Genomic DNA, 23,803 nt, shown 5'->3' on the forward strand with positions numbered 1-23,803 from the left:
TAGAAAAATCAGTAACCTATACATATGGTATCATCCTTGTGGCTCTCAAACTCCCCAAAGCCAGTGAAAAAATTAATACATACAAGAACTGGACTAGACATGGGCAAGAATCGAAATACAAATCAAATACAAAATATGAATCAAATTTCATGACAAATCGTGCTGATTCATGTTTTGCAAAACACGTTTCGTGTGGCCGTGGTTTTCACGAAATTTACAACTTTGGGGGCCAATTTGTTTGATTTGTGAATAATTTGTGATGCCAGACAGGCTGGCGTCGATCCATTGATTCCCTAGGCAACATAGGCCTGGAATGTCTGCAGACCTTTTGTTGCCATTGGAAACCCCAATCTTAGCCCACATAACCTTGATAGGCAGCTCTCCCTGCTAACTGGAGAGCTGCCATTCTGCCTTATACAGCAAGGAGCAGGGGGGTTAATCCCCTAGACAACTGAGGAGATGGGCCTTCTGTAGCAATGGGAACACCAATCTGATCCCTCCAAACCCTGTTAGGCAGGTCTATCTGCCAACCAGAGACCTCCTGTTCTGCTCTATGTGAGCTCTCTGCCTTGTGCTTTTCAATTCCAGTAGACAGAGGGAGAGGGAGGACCTGTTGCTGGGATTTGGAGTGAGCGAGTGGAATTGGGAGCTTTTGGCTGGATTTGCTGCAGCTTTAAAAGAGACTGAAAAGCCTCTTTCTTTTCAGCTCTTAGCCTTGCTGGGAAGGTCGTTGTGTGAGGGTGCCTTCTCTCCATCCCACCTAACCCCATTCTCAGGGCATTGCCTGGCTCTGGAGCCTAGCTTGACTGAGGCCAACCTTTTTTTCTTTAAATTTCTTTGCTTATATTCTTTTTTAAAGCACTTGTTCTTGCTGACTTGTTGGGTGAGGGTGGGTGGAGGAGAGCCTGCTGAAGTCTCCCTGCGAGTTTGGCATCTCTGGGTATGAAGGGGGCCATTGAGGTGCCCTGGGTTCTGACGAATCATGAAACTAATGTTTCGCAAAACAGACAATTTCGAGAAAGTCCATGATTTGTGGAATGGGACAAAACACGAAATGCTCATTTCATTTTTTCCCCCATTTTGTGCCCATCTCTAAACTGGACACATTTGTTCTTAAATCCATTCTACTATATTGCAATTAAATTGCTCTGGAACGTCATCAATTGATGTGTTCACACATTTGCAACTATTTATTCATTCAGATTTAGCCCACAAGAGTCCTCTGCAGAAAGGCAGGCTAAACATGCTGCAAGTAAATACATTAAAGAACTGAGAAAAGAACCTAAAGTCACAGTTCTGAACCCAGAACATGCAAGATGCTATCTGCAGCATCCATGGCTACAGCTTCTTCATTGAGCGCAAAAGTAGGTTGATGGTCAGTTCTTAAAACAATCCTAGAGCAAGCTAAGCCGAATGGCACTGTTGGAAAAACTGAGCAGCTTAGACCCAGGCTATTAAGCAGAACAAGGGGGGGGGGGAAACCGGATAGTGAAGAGGTGCAAACAACAAGTCCGGGAATATACAATTAATGCTAGCTTTTTATGTAAACATTTCAATAGTGCAAACATGCAAAGTGCAAAGTGCAAATAAATAATGTGCAATGGTTACAATAAATATAATTGATACAATTCAGTTGTCCGAGTCGCTATATAAATGTCCGAAACAAGCCCACAGTGGGGACATATTAAGGAGGGAGTCACAATGCAGTCTTATGGTGGTGGCTCAAGTCCAATGAGATATAAAATCCACGGGTGCCGATGGGATTATGCAGGCATCTTATACAATTCCCGTTTTGTATGAGACATACTTCTTCTTGGGCACAAATACAACTGGAAGATTGCCAATCCACTCCAACGTGACTGCTCAAGACCTATTCCATTTCCCAATGAATGACGGACATGAGTAGACGGACAAGGCCAAACTGCCACAGCCTGGGTCCAAGCCAAGCAGCCTCTCTGGGGGCAGTAGGCCGGCTTGCTCCAGGCTGCCAGTGGCCTTCAGGACATTAATGGACACTTGCACAATATGGTTATTCTACCTCTGGCAGAGAGGAAGCATAATACATTAGCAAAGACTGCTTTGAGAGCTGGGAATGGCTTTCCTCATTGCGTCCTCTCTTGTGATTTTAGCACTAGAACTATCGTTACAGCCTTTAAAAAGGGCAAACAGCTTCTCAATCAGGAGCTGTCTCTAAAATCCAAACAACTGAAAGTTCCTGTTGGCCAGTTTGAGACACAGAAGAACTGAGATGCTATGTTCTTCTCAGATAAAGTGACACAGTTCTTTTAAACAGCTTTGAATCCAATAAGACAGCTCTGGCATTTTGTATTCAGTAACAGCACAGAACTCACGCTTGTGGCTTTAAATAAAGTCTTTGATCTTATTGACGGAGGGCTGTTTCTAACTTTATGCACACAGAAAAATGTGAAAACTATTTGCATAATAATGCTTCACATTTATACAGAATGTTTGGGTGCTGAAAGTATTTCGCATATATTATTCCACTGCCAAACCAGAAGTGACACTGGGGACTGTGGATCAGTGGGAAATGAAGACAGATAGGAAAGCATTAATAGAACCCCCCTCCCACACTGATCTTCTGCTTTGAATGGCTATATTAAAGCATAAAAAGAGATGAGAACAAGATATATGTGACCGAAGATCAAACCACCCATCATGCTCAGATACCCACATGGCAACTAAGCTACAAAAATGCATCCATGGTGAGACGGGAGTAGTAGATTGGTTGTAGCTAACCATCCCCCTATCCCTCTGTGCCATTTTCCAGATCTGAAATACCCCTCCCAGAATGTAGCCAAAGCTGATTGGCTATGCTGTATTATAACATTAATATATTTATAAAGCAAACCATAGTTGGACATGATCACTTTAGGAAGAACAAATGCACTCTGAATCAGCAGCAAACAAAAACAAACCAAAACAAAACAAGAGCAGATAGAAGTGAAGAGCAAATTAGTTCACCAAAAGTGAATCCACACATTTAAGGGGCCTGGGGAAATAATTCAGCTCTTTTGCTACTTTTGACCTGAAAAATCATAACAAGCAAGCCTTCTGCAGTATTAGAAATCAATGAGTGTATGTACAAATAATTCTGCATCAGATTGTGGTTTTGATGCCAAATCTATCAGCTAGTGATACATTTTCATTATGGCCTCTTTTGTTTTGTAATTTTGTATTTTGAAAAATACTAAACAAGAGATGAAGAAATAGTGTAGCATACTTTAAAGAGAGGATGAGGAATGAGAAAGAACTCCATGTTTTAAACCTGAGTTTGGCTAGGAACATACAGGATGGCCTTAAACAAGAGGTCATCTCAAAACTCTGCCTCCATTCCCCTGCCCTTACAACCTACAACACGGGAATTAAAAAAGTTTACTTGTTCCATGAAAAGGGTGAAATTGCACCCCCCCCCAACACACACAGGAAGCTCCAGTAAGTGGGTCAGAGGTGGACAGGGACTGCATTCTCATGCCACTGTAGGGTTGCCAGGTCTCCCTGTCCTCCCAGTGGGAGGCAGGGGACCCAGCACCTACCTCATGTGCTTTTCCTGGTGCATGCGCAAAGTGCACTTGCACTCCCAGGCCCAGACGATGATGTCACTTCTGGGAAGTGATTTCATTGTGCGGGGTGCAGCCACCCTGGGGAGCACCCCTGTGCTCTGTGGGGGCCAAATTGGGCCAGATTGGGCCGCTGCGAAGGGCAGGAGTGCTCCTGCACTCTGCAGAGGCCCAATCCAGGCCCAAATTGGCCTGGATTGGGCCCCAATCGGCCTGGAATGGGCAGCAGTGGAGCGTGGAAGTGCTTCCGTGCTCCTCAGCAGCCCAATCTGGGCCAATTTGGACCCAAATCGGCCCAGATTGGCGTGGAACAGGCTGTTGTGGCACACAGAAGCTTGTTCCAGGCCATTTTGGGCCTGATCCAGGCCAGATTGGACCCATTGGAGCATGCCGTGCCACCCAGAAGCACGCCCCTGGGAGGCTCATGCCTCCTCCACCAGCCAGGTAAGTGGGGTGGGGAGGTGGGAGCAGGGGATCCCCGCCCCCAGCGGGGGACTGGCAACCCTAAGTGCATCTTCTATTAGCATTTTTTAGATTATGGAAGGCTCTGACCATGGATCTCCTGGGGTTTCATCTACAATCTGCACAAACAGCAGAGGTGGTCTTACAGCTCTTCCTTCATTTTCAAATTGGTCAGATACAGTACTGCAAGTGAAGTGACATAATGAACAAAACTGCAAGTATTTCAGAAATAGCAAATAGTATAGAAAATGAACATTCTCAATGGTTCCAGTACTTGCAGCTGAGCAATTATATATCATATCTACCTTACAAAGTGGAATTTTACAGCAAGTAATGACTCTATTTGAGAACTTAATAGGCAACAAGGAAGGCTGGAAAGTAAGTTTTTTCAAATAGATCATGAAATGTTGCACCTTAAAGGCCATAATGGAAAATACATTAGAACTTGATGGGGGGAAATGTTAGGCATGGAAACTGAAGACATAGCTTGTTAAAAGAACACCTTTTATTAATATAAAAGAAACCCATTATAAGTTCTCTACTGTTGGTATCTTACTCCATGTAGATTAAATGGGATATATAAGAATGACAGTGATAAGTGTTTGAAGTGTAATTGGCCCAGAGCAGATTTCTTTCATATTCACCAGAAATGTTTAAAAATGGTTCAACTTTAAATGTCCATCATTGATTGTATAAAATGTACAAGCTGGCAGAAACGGCAAAGCTAGCAGAATACATCTGTGTGTGAGAGGGCAAGAATCCAGTGTCTTCTGATAATACTTTGCAACCTATTGTGTACATATGTGCCATCAAGTCACAACTGACTTATGGTGAACCCAAAAAGGGGCTTTCGAGGCAAGTGAGAAGCAGAAGTGGTTTGCATTTGCCTTCCTCTGCAAAGTCTTCCTTGGTGGCCCCTCATCCTAGTACTGACTACTTAGCTTCTGAGAGCTGACAAGATTGGACTATACCATTCCACCTTCACTCCATACAACCCATCACTGACTTCATTCACTCAAAATACAATATGGACAATGTATTGTACATTTTTTCCAGTGTCACAATCCAGAAACCTGGTTATGATTATAATTTACCATTTAAGTTTTAATTTAAAAAAATGTTCCCACACTGTAACATCTCAGAATCCAGTACCAGTGGTGGTGGTGGTTGCATATTTAGATCTTTTCCCAAGAGAATTAAAAATCACTACACTCATGCAGGGAAGGCAGCATATTATAGTTCGATCTTGTCAGATCTTGGAAGCTAAATATGATTGGTACTTGGATGGGAAGGAAGACTCTGCAGAGAAAAGCAATGGCAAACTACCTATGCTTCTCACTCACCCTGAAAGCCCTTTGCTGGGGTCAGCTGTGACTTAACAGCACATTATGTACACACACAAGGAGCAGGCTGTGACATGTTTTTATATGAAAGCGTATTTGATCATGAGATCTTGTGCCTATTGTCTGAAGCACTGTAGTCACCCTCTTCATCAGTCATTTATGTAGACCCATCTATAGTCTGGCACAGTGAAAGAGAAAAATGACCCTGTGTCTGTATATGCATAGGCCCTATTAGGACATTAAACACTGTGTGGATAGCTGGTGTCATTGGAAACAGGGCAGATGCACCTGGGTGGGCAGAGAAGTCAGGAATACTTTATTTATTCTCAGTATAATGCAGGAAGAGTGACTGAGGTCCATATTCTCCAATACTAGCCCCCCTTTCTCAATGTCAGGTCTTGCCAGGTACATCCCAAACACTTCACTGCATCACTCAAGTGTATGAGTTAAAGATGTTGTTATTAAAGAAAGACACCAGAATCAAGATACTATGAGAGGGGAATTGGCTGGAATGCCCAAAGGTAGTAAAGCAAGGTCAATTATAGGTTAGTTTCTCTGCCTCTCCCCCCCACCCCAGTGGGAAGATGGTGAGGACATTGTAGATAAAATGACTGTGGCCTTGGCGGAGTTTTTGGATTGGGACCAGGAAGCAATGCAAATGGAAATTGATCGAATATATAGAATTTAAATTTGCTAAAACGAGGATGCTCCCAAGGGATGTACTGGTCTACTTTGTAAGAAGAAGAGTGAAGGAGAAAATTTTACAACTGCATTATATCACAAAATTAATAACTGGTGGTGCCCAGATTATTGTCTTGAAAGAAATCCCCATATGGTTTCTGTGCAAACGCAAGGATTATAGCTTTCTGGTGGAAAAGCTAAAACAGAAAAATATTGCTTTTCAATGGGATACACCAGAGGGTGTGATTTTTACATTTCAAGGCTGAACTCGGTACATAAAGCCAGAGACTTTCTGGAAAAATATAGAAATTTGGATGACATCCCGACAAAACGTTCAACAGAAGCATCAAGAAGGCAACAATTGGAGCAGAGCAAGGAGGAGGAGGTGGTGGGGGCTCATATGTAACTTTTTTAACCTTCCCATATATATCTCTCTGATTTTCCTTCCATTTTATTAACTTTAAAAATCTCATGGCATTATGGATTACAAAAGTTTAACGGGGCATATTCAGCCCAAAAAAGGAAGAAAATTTTTCACTACTTGAAGAATTTAAAACATGATATGATTTGTTTGCAAGAAACCCATATTAGAAAAACGATATAAAATTTCTGACTTATAAAGTCCTGGGTGAAGAATTTATAGCAGCAGATACCAAAAAGAAGAATGGCATTGCTTTGTACATTAAACCACACTTAAAGCCTAAACTGATACTGAGTGATGAGCATGGAAGATATGTGGCGGTAGAAATTGACTTACAGGGGACAAAAGTGTTGGTGGTGGGTCTCTATGCTCCAAATGAGAATAAAACTGTATTTTATAAAAAAAAAGAGGAATGTTTAACAGATTTAGCATATGAAAATTGTTGTTTTATGGGGGACTGGAACAGAGTGATTGACCCGAAGATAGGTAGATGCTCTGAGAAACATATTAGGAAAATCCAGGGTAAACTGCCTAAAGCTTTCTTTGATTTAATGGACAATCTGGGTTTCATTGATTTGTGGAGCCAGAAAAATGGTAATGCAAGAGAATATACTTTTTTTTCAGAAAGACATAGATCTTTCTCAAGAATAGATGATTTTGACATCGATCATTCCCACCAAGATGGCTAAAATAGAGATCCTACCCATGACCTTCTCAGATCATAATCCTGTATCTATGATTTATAGGGGGACAAGGGGTACCTTTAGGTAGAGATTAAATGAAGCTGTGTTACTAAATGAAGGGATTATTAAAGACTGTAAAAATAAACTAAAAGATTTTTTTTGAGTTAGACTTAAACAAAGGCAGACATGAGAATGGTCTGGGATGCAAGTAAAGTATTTATTCGAGGTTATCTAATCCAACATTATGCTCAACTGAAGACAATGAACCAAGAGAAAAAGCAACGTATTTTGGAGCAGATAAAGAGCAAAGAGGAAGAGCTAAAGAGAGCTCCTAGAAATACAAATATATTTCAACATATTAAGATCTTACAACAACAACGTTTGATGTTAATGACAAGAGAAATGAAAATTAAATTGAATTATGCTAAACGAAGAACATTTGAATATGCCAATAAGCCAGGGAAATGGTTGGCTTATAAATTGAGAAAAGAGAGAGAAAAGAGAATGATATTGAAAATACAAGAGGCAGATAAGGTATTAACAGATACTTCAGATATACAAAAGATACTTCAGATATATCAGTATTATGCAAATCTGAATAAGAGTTGTAACGTATCAATGGAAAAAATAGATGAATATATTAATAAACAGAAGTTACCTAAGATCACGGAAAAACAAAGACAAATTATGAATGGACCTATAACAGTAAGAGAAGTGGGAGACGCTATAAAAAAGAGCAAGTTGGGGAAAGCGCCTGGACCAGATGAACTCCCAAGTAGCTATTATAAGTGCTTTGAGGATGAACTTTTCCAGCCTTTACAAAAGATGATGAACTCCATTTTAGAGGGAGGAAAAATGTCAGATATGTGGAAGGAAGCCAACATAACACTTATACCAAAAGATGGACAAGATCAGACACTGACAAGAAATTATAGGCCAATATCATTATTAAACAATTACTATAAGTTATTTGCAATTATCTTGGCTGAAAGAATTAAAAGTATCCTACAGGATATTATTCATGAAGACCAAAGTGTTTTTTTACCTAAGAAGAACCTGAAGGACAATGTAAGAATAGTATTGGACATTCTGGAGAACTTGGAAAAGCATAATGAAAGACAAGCTGCTTTGATTTTCCTAGATGCTGAGAAGGCCTTTGATAATTTAAATTGGAAATTTCTGTTTAAGATCTTGGAAGATATGGATTTTGGAGATAATTTTATAAAATGGACTAAGTCGATTTATACATCTCAGACAGCACGGATAGTCTTGAATGGAGAGTTAACCAAACCATGTGGAATACAAAGAGGTACAAGACAAGGCTGCCCATTGTCACCTTTGTTATTTATACGGGTGCTTGAAGTTCTGAACAGGGATATAAGACAAGATGAAAGAATTTGAGGTGTAAAGGTGAAACAGGAAAATTACATGTTAAGCGCTTTTGCGGATGATTTGGTGTTGGTTTTGGAAGACCCTTTAAAGAGAATTGAAACTTTAATGACAACATTGAACGAATTTGGTGTAGTGGCTGATTTCAAGGTCAATAAGCAGAAGACCAAAGTGTTAACTAAAAATATGAAAATACAGCACCAAATGAAACTGGATAGCAAAACAGGGTTTAAAATGGAGAAAAGGTAAAATACTTGGGTATTACTTTGTCAAATATGAACTGTATGTTATTCCAAAATAATTCGATTAAGACTTGGAATGAAATGAAAAGGAATATGTTAAGATGGGATAAGATTCAATTATCGTTGTTGGGAAGAATAGCTACAATTAAAATGAATGTCTTACCTAGAATGTTATTCCTATTTCAGACAATTCCAGTACTGACAACTGAGGCACCATTTAAGCAATGGCAGAAGGACATATCGAGATTTATATGGCAAGGCAAAAAACCAAGAGTTAAATTTAAGGTCCTACAGGATGCAAAGGAAAGAGGAGGTTTGGGTCTACCAGATTTGAGATTGTATTTTGTGGCTAACTGGTTGGTTTGGATGGAGGAATGGATACTGTTAAAAAAAAGAAGATGATTGGATCTCTAAGGGCATGATTTAAAATTTCGGTGGCATGGGTATCAATGGTATAACAAAGTTAAGGCCAGTGCAGAATTAAATAATCATTTTGTAAGGCATGCCATTTTGAGAGTATGGAACTTTCTATTAGAAAATACCTCTCTGGTTGTCATCACAAGAAGCTCATTTTAGACAGGAAATGGTGAGTCCACCTAAATGGTTAACTTATTATGACTTATTGGAATTTTCTCAAGGTCAAGTTAAAATTAAATCAAGAGAAGATTTAGCAGCAGAAGAGCATGCTTGCCAGTGGTTTCCCTATATACAAATTTCGGAGAGATTTAAACTAGACAAGAGTCAATATGACTTTGAGCAATTTAAAACTGAATTTGAAATTGCCCTTTGTACAAATGATGAACATGTTATTTCCAAAATGTATAAACTTTTGTTCAAGTTTGAAATGGAAGAAGAGCGGGTAAAAGAATGTATGATAAAATGGGCAAAAAAATTTGGACACAACATATTCATGGAGCAATGGGAAAATATGTGGTCAAGGTGGCTGAAATTTACACTAAGTTCTAGCATCAAAGAAAATTTTTACAAGATGTGTCATTGGTATATGACTCCTGAAAAATTGGCTAGAATGTATAAGGGTGCTTCAAATGTATGTTGGAAATATGCTAAACAAGAAGGAACATTTTATCGTATGTGGTGGACATGTAAGAAAGCAAAGAGTTTCTGGCTGCAGATACAATAATTGATTCAGAAGAATAATTGATTTTGAAGACTAGAATCCAGTTGAAACCAAGGACATTTTGGTGGGAATAATGGACAGCCAGTTCGAAAAAAGCTTTGGAACTTTAAAAAAATATTTTATCACAGCAGCAAGAGTACTTTATACACAAAAGTGGAAAACTCGAATATAGCCTACAGTGGAAGAATGGTGGACAAAAGTTTTGGAGTTTGCATCAATGGCAAAACTTGCTTCATTGATTAGAGAAAGGACATTAGTTATTTTTTTGACTGAATGGAAAAGGTTTATAGACTTTTTACATGAAATGGATAATAAGTATTTGATGATATCTGAATTTATAGGTTAAGAATTATGAACAATGGAAAAAAGAGGGCTCTTATGTTTAACTTATAATAAGTGAGATGTTAGTAATGATACATATTTGTTGCAGAGAAATTGGAACTCAACCTGTAGTTTAGTTTTTAGGGTGTGTGTGTTTTGTTTATGTATTGTTAGTGTGTCTTCCTTTTAGAATGTTGTGTTTTTCTTATCTTCTATGTTTATTGTTTATAATTTTTATGTTATTGTTTATAGTGTATAGTTTAAATAAAGAAAATGAAATGAAAAAAAGGAGTTTTGGCACGCAGTGCCTGGGAAGAGGGGAGGAAGGAAGAGAGGAGCTTAGTTCAACCTCTGTGTTGAATCCAAGGTCAGGTTCTCACAATCAGGTCAGGAACTCACAATCAAAACACCTTGCCCGCAAGATAAGCAGTTAGCAACAACGCAACAGAAATCAGGTTTTACTCTGCATGTACTCAGAGGCATATTACTCTAGCAAGAAACATTTAATACATGGCAGATAGTCAGTCAGTCAGATTTATTTACAGTTAATAACCAGTACAGACTTGTAAAAAACATAAGTGAGTATCATACACAAAATACACCACTTTATAAAAATAATTATATAAATATATTATTATATCAAAACTTGACAATATAAGTACAAAAGCGTGGGCTTTCAGGGTTAGAAATAAAACACAATTAAGTGTCACTTTCTTGACCAATATACCAGCAAAAACTCTTTAAAAAATTAAATACGTGAGAGAACAGAAACATGTTAGCCTGACTACAAAAGCTGTACAAAAATGACACCAGACATGTTTTCCTGGAGAGAGACTGTTCAATCATTGTGTCATTATTGCTGACAAGATCCTGTGCTCAAAAGATTTTTCTTCCCTAACTGATGGCATCTGGGAGGGAGATTGGAAAGAAGGGAATTCTCAACTATTGGTAGGGCCAGTAATATGTCCTAGCAAAATCTGCCTCAGTATCAGCTGAATAATATCTCTTGTTGAGAGCCTCTGCAACTCTATAGTTCTAAGATGATAACATGGGTCATAATAACACTCTGTTGCGTATACCTAGGAGTTCAAAGAAAATGGAAAAGCTTGCAACTAAGCTCCAGAATAGAATGGAATTTTAAAAATCATACATAAGTATCAGCACTAAAAGACAAATACAATAATTATCCAACAGCCAAATCACTACAGTGGAATTCTTCAGCAGCACAATACAGTGGTCAAAACCCTCAGACATTTCTTCTTTCCTTGCTGAGAGAATAACACATACACTGAAATATTTGGCTGGCACAAGCAGCTTCATTTGTCCACAGTCTCTCAGGGGAATATGAAAAGTGCATTCTGAAATGCTATGTAAGCAACCTACCGTTAAGCTCCAGTCTAAATCCATTACAGCATATGGTTGGTGCAAATGTAATGGGCAAACCAGTCCCCATGGCTGGTATCTTCCTCAGCAGAAGAGGCAACTACTGTCATGTTTATGAATATATGAAGCTACCTGTGGAGTCAAAACTGTGTGTTAGGAGAAGAGCATGCACACTCAAAAATAAGATACTTCTGTGCTTGATTGTTTACAAAATTATCTGGAATATCCAGCAAAAAACTGGTAAAATTACAATATATATATATATATATTTCCAGCTTGTCTTTTTTTAGGCCTAGCTCCTCCTCAGGGTTGCCAGCCACTTGTAGAGTGCTGGGCCAAAAGCATGACATCAGTTCCAGGGGAAACCTAGAAGTGATGTCAGTCCTGTCTAGGAATTGCCAGAAACTGTGAAACCAATTCTTAGAGAGGTGTGACATCACTTTGGGTTTTTCCTGGAAGTGATGTCACACCATCACCAACAGCCACCTCCCCCCAGTCTCCCATTACTCCTGCATCCTTCATATAAAAACAGCAAACTAACTACAAATTAAAGCAGTCTTCCCTTTGCAGATTCACGGTGTTGCGAAACTTCTGTTTAAAGCTGCCACAACGCACACTGCTGGGAACTGCAGTTAGAAGCAAACAGACCATTACTCCATTTAACCACTACTCTGACTTCAAGTGATTCTCCACAGTCTCAGCTATAGGTCTGTCCCCACCCTGTTTCCTGAGATCCTTTTAACTTTAAATGCCAGAGACTGGGGGATGGATCCTGAGATTTTTCAGTGGCAGTTGCAGTTTCCTCTCTTCCTCCTCCCACTTCAGCCCACTGATCTCCACACAATGCTGCTCTTGAGGGACAGGAATGGCATTGGGTGGGGCAGTCTGTAGCTGGAAGGAAGAATCAATGGAAACTGTTAATTTAGTCAGGATCCAAACTTGGATCTTCCACAAGCAAGATATGTACTCTAAATTGAACGATGGCTTGGGAAAGAAGGATGCTTTAGTGGTGGAAAGAGAAACTGTCAATAACCTGTTCAAAAAATAGGCTTTTCTAACCCAATTCAAAGAACTGCTTCCTGAAAAACATTTGTATCTGTGGCTTATTCACTCGACCACCAGACAAACTACATCAATGGGAAAAAGTACGGGTAAATCCTGTACTTGCTGTCTCACTCCAGGTGTGTACATCCTTTCTCACATGCAGGATGCAGCTTCAGGGTTGCTACAACTAATTGCAATGTATTTTTTCAAAAAGGTATTTTGTCCTTGCAAGCCACATCTGCATTTTACATACTAGGGCAAAAGAAAGAAAACCTTTGTCGACAACTTGGAAGGATCTTATTGAATGCAGCATTTCTAAAATTGGAGACACCATGGCAAAATGCTATCTATATGAAGCCACTGGGAAAGGTCATCAGGAGGACTGAGCTGCGATGTCACAAATATGCAGATGATACCCAGCTTTGCCTTTCTTTTCCACTGAATTCCAAGGATGCTACCAATGCTCTGAATTGGTGTTTGGAGTCAGGAATGGGCTGAATGAAGGTAAACAAGCTGAAATGGAATCCTGGCAAGACCGGTGTTCTCTGGAATAGTAGAAAGGCAAACCAGGGACTTGTAATTTCTCCTGTCTTGAATAGGGTTAGAATTCCCTTGAACAGCCAGGTCTGTAGCTTGGGAGTGCTGCTCAACACAGCACTAACCTTAGAAAACCAGGTCACTGCTGTGGTTTGGAGTGCTTTTGCCCAACTTTGGCTGGTGCATCAGCTGCGTCCTTTCCTGATTCAGTCAGATCTAGCCACAGTAATCCATGCCTTAGTTATATCTAGATTGGTCTACTGCAGTGAGGTCTACTTGGGGCTCCCCATGAAGAGCGTTTGGAAGCTGCAGCCAGTGCAGAATGCTGCGGCTAGACTGCTGATCAGGACCAGCTATTGGGAGCATGTGACCCCAATATTACAGCAATTACACTGGCTAGTGGCTAATGATCCACTCCAGAGCCCAATTCAAGGCGCTGCTTTTGTCCTTTAAATCCCTACATGGCTTGGGACCAGGCTCCCTGAAGAGATGGATTGGGGAGGGGGGGGGGTGCTGTCTTTAAATGTTTTTACAAAGCACAGCAAGGCCATTTTATTTGCTAGTGCTTTTAATAGGGTGTAAGGGGCAATCATTGAGGGGGGGGGGTGTTAATTGGAGTTTCATTGCATTCCAATTCATTTTAAATTGCAGGTTGTAATCCACCTTGAACCACAAGTGAAAGGCAGGGTATAAATAAAATATAAGTAAAATACAGGTTTAAGATCAGCTTGCTGAAGTAGCAGAAGAAATGAAGCCTTGGCACGGACATCTTCCCTTCTGTCTGCAGAAACTGCCCAGGCACCGAACCTTCTTTTTGTTTTCCTGACTGGCTTCCATCTCTGCCAGATTAAAAATTCCTTGACTCTTGCTTTGAAGTTAAAACGTGTCTCCTGCTCCTCCCTCCAACGTGGGTTCTTTGGCTGAGTTTACAAAGGGTTAAGAGAGCAGCTGAGAGGTTTGGGGGTGACGTCGTCCTCATGCTTCTGGCCCTGGGAGAAGTTTTGAAGGTAGTTCCCTCTTCTGAAGATGAGGAGAGCGAGCTGAGGTCTGAAATCTGAGATCCTTCACAGAGTCACCACCGGGCGAAGCCCCAGTAAAAGGCTACCCGCCCGCCCGCCCGGGCTGCCTGGACAGCATGAAAGCGGCTCCCTGGACCCACCTAGGACTCGCCGTCCTTCTGCAGTTCCTCTTCTTTTCCTGCTTGCCCAGAGGTAGTGTAAGTAGGCGAGTTGCTTTCTGTGCATGCCGAATAGCGACTCCCTCTCCCTTTGGAGAGGTCAGCACGCTTTTAAAAGAAACCTCTCAGGATGCATGAATAATAGAAGGAGGCGCTTGGTTATTTATTTGTTCTTCTAGGAAAGCTTGCTTAAAAAGAGCAATGCAACGACAGACTTTGAGGGAAACAATAGGCAGCGCGTGTGCTTGTTGCTCGCTTGACATGCCCGCTGCTTTAATTTCCTAACACTCGATGCCTGAAAATGATGACAAGAAAAGGGCCTTTAAGCATTCTTAAATGTAAGTTGTTTGGCTTGGCACAGGACACATTTTCCTTTCCAGTCTGACTCTAAAGAAAAAAGCAGAGGGGGAGACAAGCAAAACAAAAGCTGCACGGTCCTGGATCTCTGCTTTCTTTCTACCAATATATATATAACATTAATATTGCTAAAGTCGAAGGGGACTATGTTATAGTAGGTGCTTGCATGATGCCATGCTGAACCAGAGGTTTTCTTTCCTGATAGCCTGTCAAAACTTCTTCAGTCTATTTTTGCTAGGACCCCCTATCAGTGCATAGCTTTTGTGTTAATGCCATTGAGCAAGCTACGTGAGGGAGCCTGGGCATTAAAATTCTCTTGTCCCACAGTCCTTTGCAACCCTCCACAGGTTTCAATTATCAGTGACATGTGGTGATGCCAGATCAAAAGTTCAGAAATAAGAGACAATGAGGGTTGCCAGCCTCCAGGTGGGGGCTGGAGATCTCCTGGAATTTCAACTGGCAACAGGGATCAGTTCCCCTGGAGAAAATGGCTACCTTGGAGGGTGGACTGTATGGTATTATATCCTGCTGAGATCCCTCCCCTCTCCAAAACCCATCCTTTTCAGGCTCCGCCTCTCAGATCTCCAGGAATTTCCCAGCCTCAAGCTGGCAACCCTATTTGGGGTGTCTGCTGTAAAGAAATTCATAATGGAAGTATGATCTAGATGTAAGCTAAGGAAGTAAGTATATTGTAGAATAAGCAATTACCTTTTAAAATATGAGACTGCCCTTACAATTAGGGAAAGCCCTCAACTACAGACATGAGACTTTGGGTAAGTTGTGCTGTCTACAGCTGTCTCATTAAAGACAATAGTAATGGTAATATCACATGTACCAAGTAAACACTGTGGCATTCCAAACACTGAAGCTCATAATATGTATAAATAACTCCACATGTCAAATATGCTGCTACATTTGAAAAGATTAAAGACAAATGAAATGGATTTCCTGAGCAATTCCCAGGGCCCAGCTGCTTCAAATGCATGAGGTGTTTGTGGTAGGCATGAAAGCTTGTCCAGGTGCTCTTTGCATGATTCATTTATCTCTAGAAAGTAGATAAGCAGTTCCCTCTTAAGGCTTATATACAATGCATATTTTGCATCTCTGGCTTGTGCCTTCATGCTCAAACAGCACAGTATGTATCTGGAGATCAAGTTGCAGATGACTTAAAGCAACCCTATAGGATTTTCAAGACAAGAGATGAATGGTGGTGGTTTGCTATTGCCTGTATAGCAATCCTGAACTTCCTTGGTGGTCTCCGTCCAAGTACTAAGCAAGGCCAACCCTGCAAAGCTTCCGAGATCTGATGAGATTGGGCTAGCCTGGGCCATCCAGGTCAGGGCCAAGCAGTGCAGTAGCAGCAACTTAAATATGGATTTGTAAATCATTCAAGAAACATCTCAAATGCCCAGACCTCTTGCCCTACAAACCAGAAGTAAAATGAGCTCATCTGGGAAAGCAATTTTGGTGTCAGTCCCTCAAATGGACAAAGGCAATGAGGAGAACAGAAAGAGCTGAGAGAGACTCAGAGAGGTTTGTTCAAGCATAGTGCCTGTGACAGCGAAGTAACACGCGAATTCAGGATTTTCATCTCCAACCATTTTAATTGTTTTTGAACTTCCCCACACCGCAAGTGTAAGGCAGGGGCGGATCTTGCGTGCCCGGCACCGGGGGCAATGCTTGTAGGTCCTCTCGCACGTGCACAGCGCGCATGCGCTCCTGACGCAGCGTGATGACGTCATTTTGGTGACATCATCGCGCCGGCACCGGAGGCAGCGTGCGGGGCTGGGAAGCCGCCCGTGTCATTCACTTCTCCGCAGGCAAATGGCACGGTCAGCTTTGCAGCCCCCCACGCTGTCTTTCGCCTGCCCCGTGGGACAGGGGGCGGCCGGCTGCCCCCTCTCCTGTGGGGCAAGCAAATGGCGTGGGCGCCTGCACTGCCCTTTGCCTGCCCTGTGGGACGGGGTGCGCAGCGAGCTGGCCGCCCCCTGTCCCACGGGGCAAGCGAAAGGCAGCACGGGAGCCTGTGAGGCTGCCCGCGCCATGCACCTGCCCCGCGGGACAGGGGGCGGCCAGCTGCCCCCTCTCCTGCGGGGCAAGCGAATGGCGTGGGTGCCCGCGCTGCCCTTTGCCTACCCTGCAGGACAGAGGGTGCACTGCAAGCCGGCCGCCCCCTGTCCCGCGGGGCAAGCAAAAGGCAGCGCGGCTGCCCATGCTGCCTCCTGCGCGCTCTGGCAACTGGGAGCTGCTCCCGGCGCCCCCTCCCTGGCGGCGCCTGGGGGCAGACTACCCTCCTGTCCCCCCTAGATCCGGCCCTGGTGTAAGGTCGCACAATTTCTGTGATCACTTTTCCCTGTGAGCAAACTGCTCTGGGAATGCACAAGGCTGAGGGCATTCAACATTTTGGTTTGCATTGCTTAAGATTAGTGGAGAAACAAGGTTGTCCCCATCTGACTATTTCCTTTTGACTATCTGACAGTGTCTTACAGAGTCTCATAGGAAGCCTACTTGCCTATCTGGTGAATATGTGTTGTGTTCTCTACTGACAGTAGTGGGTACAGGAAGAGGGTTCCAAAAGGATGTTTTGGGTTTGCTCATGTCCCTGGGCTACCTCTCAGCAGCCTTACAAGCTCTGTATGCTTAGGGATGTCATTAACCTTGCTGCAGGCAGGTTTAGCAGATGAACACAACCAACCATCCCAGCTTTCATTGTTTTAAAAAGTCTCTAGCCCCCTTCCCTTGTGGAGATATAAGGAAAAAGGTATATCTCTGCAAAGGAAGGGGCTTGACACTTTTAAAAAATGAAAGCTGGGTATTCAGAGAACCGCTGAACCTATTCTTACAATGGTAGGTTGCTATATCAATAAAAAAAACTGGTAATTTTTTTTTAAATGCAAATGCTCTGGTAGCCCAGGGAGGGGTGGTGAGTGACCACTTCTGGCATCAGAAAAAACAGTGCAGTTTGAAAAGCAGCAGCTGCTGCTCCAGGCTCCATCTCATCAGAGGTCAGTTTGCCCTGCTGGTGTTCGCCTCCACTTGCTGACTGTGGGCCAGCCCAGGTGGGCCTCTCCATTTTGGATGGTGGGGTAAGCTTAGGTATGGATGGCAGAGCTTCCTCTCTTTTAGACACCCCCATGCAAATACTGGCAGTGTGTTTCTTTTCTCTCTTAGAAAGAAATCTCTTACAGCAGTATAGATATAACGATATAAGCATGCACAAAAAGTTTTTAAAATGAGGGATGTTGTAATGTCACTGATGATGACAGCACCCTCACTTGAAAATCCTGATTATTTAAGGCTAGTGAGAAAGAAAGTAAACTGACTCCACAACTGTAAAAATGCAAAAATAGGCCAGGCATATGGAAGAACCGTACCCAAACCATTTTTGATGCTTGTGCATGGACTACTAAGAAAATCAGAATAAGTCAAGTATGTGGAAAAGTCCTGAGATGAGCAAACAGATGTTGGAGTTACCCTACATGTGTTTGCCCTGACCTGGATAGCCTAGGTGAGCCTGATCTCGTCAGAATTCAGAGCCTAAGTAGGGTTGGCCTTGGTTAGTAATTGGCTGGGATACCTCCAACTAAGACCAGGGTTGCAGAAGCAGGCAATGGTAAACCACCTCCTTTAGTCTCTTGCCATGAAAACCCCACTAGGTGTTGCCATAAGTCAGCTATGACTTGAGGGTATTCTCCACCACTCACGTGCCTAGGTTCTAAATATGACCTCATATAAGCCTAGCACTTGTACCCAAGTTGTTTCTGTATTGATAATAATAATAATAATAATAATAATAATAATAATAATAATAATAATAACAACAACAACATTCGATTTATATACCGCCCTTCAGGACAACTTAATGCCCACTCAGAGCGGTTTACAAAGTGTTATTATTACCCCACAACAATCACCCTGTGAGGTGGGTGGGGCTGAGAGAGCTCCAGAGAACTGTGACTCGCCCAAGGTCACACAGATGGCTTCAATTGGAGGAGTGGGGAATCAAACCCGGCTCTCCAGATTAGAGTCCCGTGCTCTTAACCACTACACCAAACTGATGTTCTGATGAACACATCAGTACACAGTCAGCAGCCCCTCCTCCACATTTATTCTGTATGGTTTTGTTGATTGACTAGAGCTCTTGGGATTTCTCAACCCCCCACTAAACTTTGTTTAATAATAATTACTTTCTGCCACTGAGCTCTGAGACATGTTTGGGAGTATCTCAGGACATGAGCAATCAACAATTCCTTGGATTCTTTAGGGGAAATTATGATAGTTAAACTATTTGAAAAACCTACTTATGCTAGGAACGTAGATAAATTATGAGTCAAGCTAAATATGCAGGTTTTTAAGAGTAAGGGGAATAGCTCCACCCTCCTCCCTGAAGCTATTTCTTCATATCAAAAGAGCATGTGGGAGGGTTCGCTCCTTGCTTTTTCTGTTTCATGTGGAGTATTCTGTGCATGTGGAGCAATAAAAATGGGAGTGGCGACTCCCCCTGCGCTCTTTTGCAATGGGGAAACAGCTTGAGGGAGAAGGAGGAGCCCCTCCTTCCCCATGGAGGCATTCTGAGGCTGTTTGGGCTCTCCTTTATTTTTTAACAGTCATTTACTTTTTGACTTCTGTATGGCTATGGAAACCCAAGTTGGGTCTGGGGAACCTGCATATTTAGCTTGACCCTAAGTTGTGATAGGAAAAGCACTTTCAGCATCTTTTTCAGCTCAAGTTGATAAGAAAAAAAGAGGGACAGAATGCACTTTCCTACTATTCTAATGTATGAATATAGCTGCTAGTCAACATTACGAAGGAAGAGACACAAGGAACTCCCATCTTAAATTTATGGAAGATCTAGCAAAACAGTCCCAAGTCTCTAGTATTTTGTACAGGACTTAGTACAGAATTTTTTGCAAGTACACGATGATCAACTGGCATATCCCTAGGGTTGCTAGTGTCCAGGTGGTAGCTGGAGATCTCCTGGAATTACAACTAATCTCCAGGCCACAGAAATTAATTCTCTTGGAGAAAACAGCTGCTTTGGAAGGTGAATTCTATGGCATTATACCCCTCTGAGCCCCCTTTCCTCCCCAAACCCCACCCACTCCAGGCTCCACCCCTCAAATCTCCAGGAATTTCCCAACCAGGAGCTGGCAAGCCTACCTATCCCCCTTTTAGCATGCTGAAATACAGGTTCTGCAGGGTTATACCTGAAGGAATTTTCTGTTCTTTAGAATTCTCAGATATGCTGAAGCCCTCCTATGGTCTGGTCTGGACATAGCAACTGTGCTTTGCTATAAAGGGGTACAGATAGACTAAACTCCACTTGTGCTACTAATGGGAAGAATATAATATCTGATCATTTCCCTCCTCATACAGTAAAAAAGTAATGGCAATATCTCATTACAGAGTCATAAAACAGGTAGCAATCAGCTGAGTCTTTGCTGCCCTGGATCTTTCATCCAGGAAATCAAATGTCTGGCCTTCCTTCTTCATTCTGGCCTGTTGCAGTGTAGAATAAGGAAACTTTCACAACTATGCTGTATTTTCCTTAAACTGTAAAACTAATTGCATAACATGAGGAAGATAACAGAATATCTACTCCATGTCAAACCTGTATAAGTGAGCAAAATGGCTTGGATTGCCACCTCCGGGTTGGGAAATTCCTGGAGATTTGGGGATGGAGTTTGGGGGGGATGTGGTTTGGGAAGGGACTTCAGGAGGGTAATGCCATACAGCCCACCCCCCAAAGCAGCTGATTTGTTCAGGGGAACTGATCACTGTTATCTGGAGTTCAGTTCTAAATCCAAGAGATCTCCAGGCCCAACTGGAGGTTGGCAATCACAAAATTGGCCTTAAGAATTGATGTATCACATGTTTAAAGTTAAATAGTGTTAAATTATTTAATGCTTTAATTTCAATATCGATTATTAGATAATGGATCTGTTCTCCAGGTGGCGGCTAAAAAGAGAAATGTCAGCCTGCTGCCATGCAGCAGTCCTTTTGGACTGCAGCTTTTCATTGGCTCTGGAGCTCCCTGTCACAGGAAGAACAGTCAGCAATTGAATACTCCCAGTGGTGGAGGAGAGAATCGGAAACAGAGGACTCTGGTCCAGTTATTGCTCAATTTAGACCAGGGCCAAGGATAGCTTTTCTGGACCCATACAAACTTGTAACACTTCCTACAATGTTTGTGCCCTGGATTTCACGGCAGCAGTTACTAGTTTGGAGCACAGCTCCTGAGGTTCCTCCCTCGAAAGCAACAAGCACAGACTGCCTTGAGTAGTAAGGGTAGAATTTTAATAGCAGTTACCTTTAAATGTATACAACTGCTTGGGACTCACTTAGAATTTCCCAGATGCTCTGCAAAGTATTCAACCCACGGGCAATTCTTGTGTTTTTAATATACATGGCTCTTTTTATACTATTAACATTATTTCCGTATATATCAACCTTTCTAAAAAGTCAGATGGTCCTTTGGAATGCATGAAGTGCTCGGGCCTGTTGTGGGTGAATGAGAACTAGAGATTACCATCAGTATAGTAATGATTAGTGAATAGCAATGAAGACACTCAGTTTTGCCTTCCAGACCTCATTGCAGTCTCAGTAACACGTGTGTATGTTTCTGCAGTCTCTTACAATCCTGACCATTTGATACAAAGAAAGAGCTAGCAAAAATAAACAAAGTCTTAATATGACCCTCACACCCTAATACACTCAGCCGGCTTGGGAATTTGTATGTGGTTTGGAAAAATGATTCATAAGGATGCATTCCAAACAAATAAGCGTTTGTGAATAGACGGTCTTTGCACAATATAGCCTTCCAACCCCTTCCACACAATGAGTCACACTGTCAGACCAGAACACAACAGGATGCTCTTCAAATGTAATAAATATATTACATTAATTCTTCTTGTATCATGCCTGAATACTTAAAAAGGTAAAGGTAGTCCCCTGTGCAAGCACCAAGTCATTACTAACCCATGGGGGGACGTCACATCATGACATTTTCTTGGCATACTTTTGTGATGGGGTGGTCTGGCTACTTATCGGTGTCAAAACTGATATTCTTTTTTTGCATAGAAGGAAAGAATATTCTGATAACAGACTCCCAGATTCCACACATTGGCCATCCATCAAGCTCAGTGTTTGGGAAAGCAGAGAGAAGTGCTCTGGCTTCCTCAAAGGTCAGAGAGAGCGGTACCATATGTAGACAATATGGCACATCTTGGTCAGGTAAAATATTCTCTAAATGGACACAGTGAAGGGGAATAGTTCTTTTGTGGGATATAGGAGGGAAGAAAGGGATGCGAAGTATTGGTGCCTTTTGGCCACTGACTTCTGAAACCCAACCAGACACTGACACTGAGACCTAACATAGAATACTGTGAAACAACAAGGAGTTGCACTTTTCTCTCAGAGACTTCTAGTTTTTGAAAAACATTTGGAGTCCAATCTAGACGTCTGTGAATTTCTTATTGTGAAGCAATGTCTGTGCCTGGCAGGCCTCTGGTTCTTGATTTTCCCAAGTATCTTGATTTTCCCAAGTAGCAATAAAAGCATTTCTTGTGGGGCTGCTATCAACACATGAGCCACAAGCCTGCAGTTTGGGCAGAGTTGCATTGAAGGTTTGGCATAAGGGTGAGTCATGTATGTGCCCAGACTATCTTTGTGATGAGAAAAACAGACACTTCTTGGTGAAAAAAGAGCAATTAAAACATTATCATTTGCTTCAGAATAGTTTGTGGCTTGCTGCGGCCAACATCCCACATGCTTTGATCCTCTGGAAGACAAATACACATTTTAAAAAGATGAAAAAAGGAAACTAAGTGGGTTTGCAGTAATTATAGCAAATAATCCTACCAGGAAATAAATCATTGCCCTAGACAATGCCTCATTAATATCTTTATTGGATGGATGTACTTCTTCTTGAGCTGTTTCTGTCAAACGTTATGCTCCCTTGTTGTACATTGATCTCCCCATCTAGTAACAGAAAATGAAACATGTAAATGGATTTGTGGTATCCAAAGCCCTGGTCATTGAGAAGAGTTAACCTTTATGATAGGTTAATACCGAAGTTCATTTTTTTGATGCAACTTCCTTTCGTGAGTCTGCAGGTCAGTTGAGATCATCACCAGAGTCTCTTCTTTAGATACACAGAAGGTTGGTGCCTATCAGGCACAGGGCATTATCTTTCAGAAGCTCAACAAAGCTTTTCCTGTCTTCTCAAGCCTTGGGAGGAGGTAGCTGTTTTGTTTTTGTATTGCTATTTTTACTAGCTTTAATTGCTCTTTTATACCTGCTTCTGCTTTTATCACTGTTTCAAATGTTTTTGTTATTTAATATTTTAATGTACTTTGAAGCTACCTTGACTGCCTCAATGTGACAGAAAGATGGCATATCATTTTTAAAATAAATACAATTACTATTAAGCATGAATATTTCATTTGCTGAGTCCTCCATCGTTTATAGAGCTAGAAGAAAGAAGTGGAACTGGAAGGGTTGGTTGTTGGAAGCGGTTAGCTGGCATATGAGGCAGTAGAAGCAATAGAGTCTCCGTACTGGGTCAAATTTACCTCAAGAGTAATAGCAGAAGCTTCTCTACATGATGCATTCTAGGAGCCAAGCTACAAGTGATGCCTTACACAGGTTGGACACTTGTCAGCTTCCCTCAAGTTTTGATGGGGAATGTAGGCATCCTGGTTTTACAGCTTGGCTCTCGATTACAGCTGCAAGACCAGGATGCCTACATTTCTCATCAAAACTTGAGAGAAGCTGACAAGTGTCCAACCTGTGTCAGGCGTCACTTATAGCTTGGCTCTATGTCCAATGACTTTTAGGCCCAAATTAAATACTGTTTTTGTGATATCCTGAGTATCTGCTTTATGTAACAGTCTTGAGTTTATTTCAGTGCCAGAAAAAATACTAAAATTGAATGCAAATGGTAGGCTGTGGACACTCCCCCCCGCCCATAGAGGGAAATGTCTTAAAGACATGGTGGAGGAAAAGATTCACATGCCTTAGTGAGTTAACAGACTACCAACACAGAT

The 23,803-nt window shown here is 41.9% G+C and overlaps 1 protein-coding gene across 2 annotated transcripts in view; it reads left to right on the forward strand.

Moving 5' to 3' along the window:
• Positions 1 to 14,268: 14,268 nt before the first annotated feature.
• PAMR1 (peptidase domain containing associated with muscle regeneration 1) overlaps positions 14,269 to 23,803 on the forward strand; it is a 110,006-nt gene continuing 100,471 nt past the window's right edge. For both annotated transcript variants that reach the window (XM_054972306.1, XM_054972307.1), the window contains exon 1: positions 14,269 to 14,433. In XM_054972306.1, the coding sequence (XP_054828281.1) occupies positions 14,358 to 14,433 (76 nt within the window). In that variant the 5' untranslated portion in view covers positions 14,269 to 14,357. The remainder of the gene's footprint in view (positions 14,434 to 23,803) is intronic.

This window comes from Eublepharis macularius, chromosome 2, assembly GCF_028583425.1.
Source record: "Eublepharis macularius isolate TG4126 chromosome 2, MPM_Emac_v1.0, whole genome shotgun sequence".
NCBI classification, from domain to species: domain Eukaryota; kingdom Metazoa; phylum Chordata; class Lepidosauria; order Squamata; family Eublepharidae; genus Eublepharis; species Eublepharis macularius.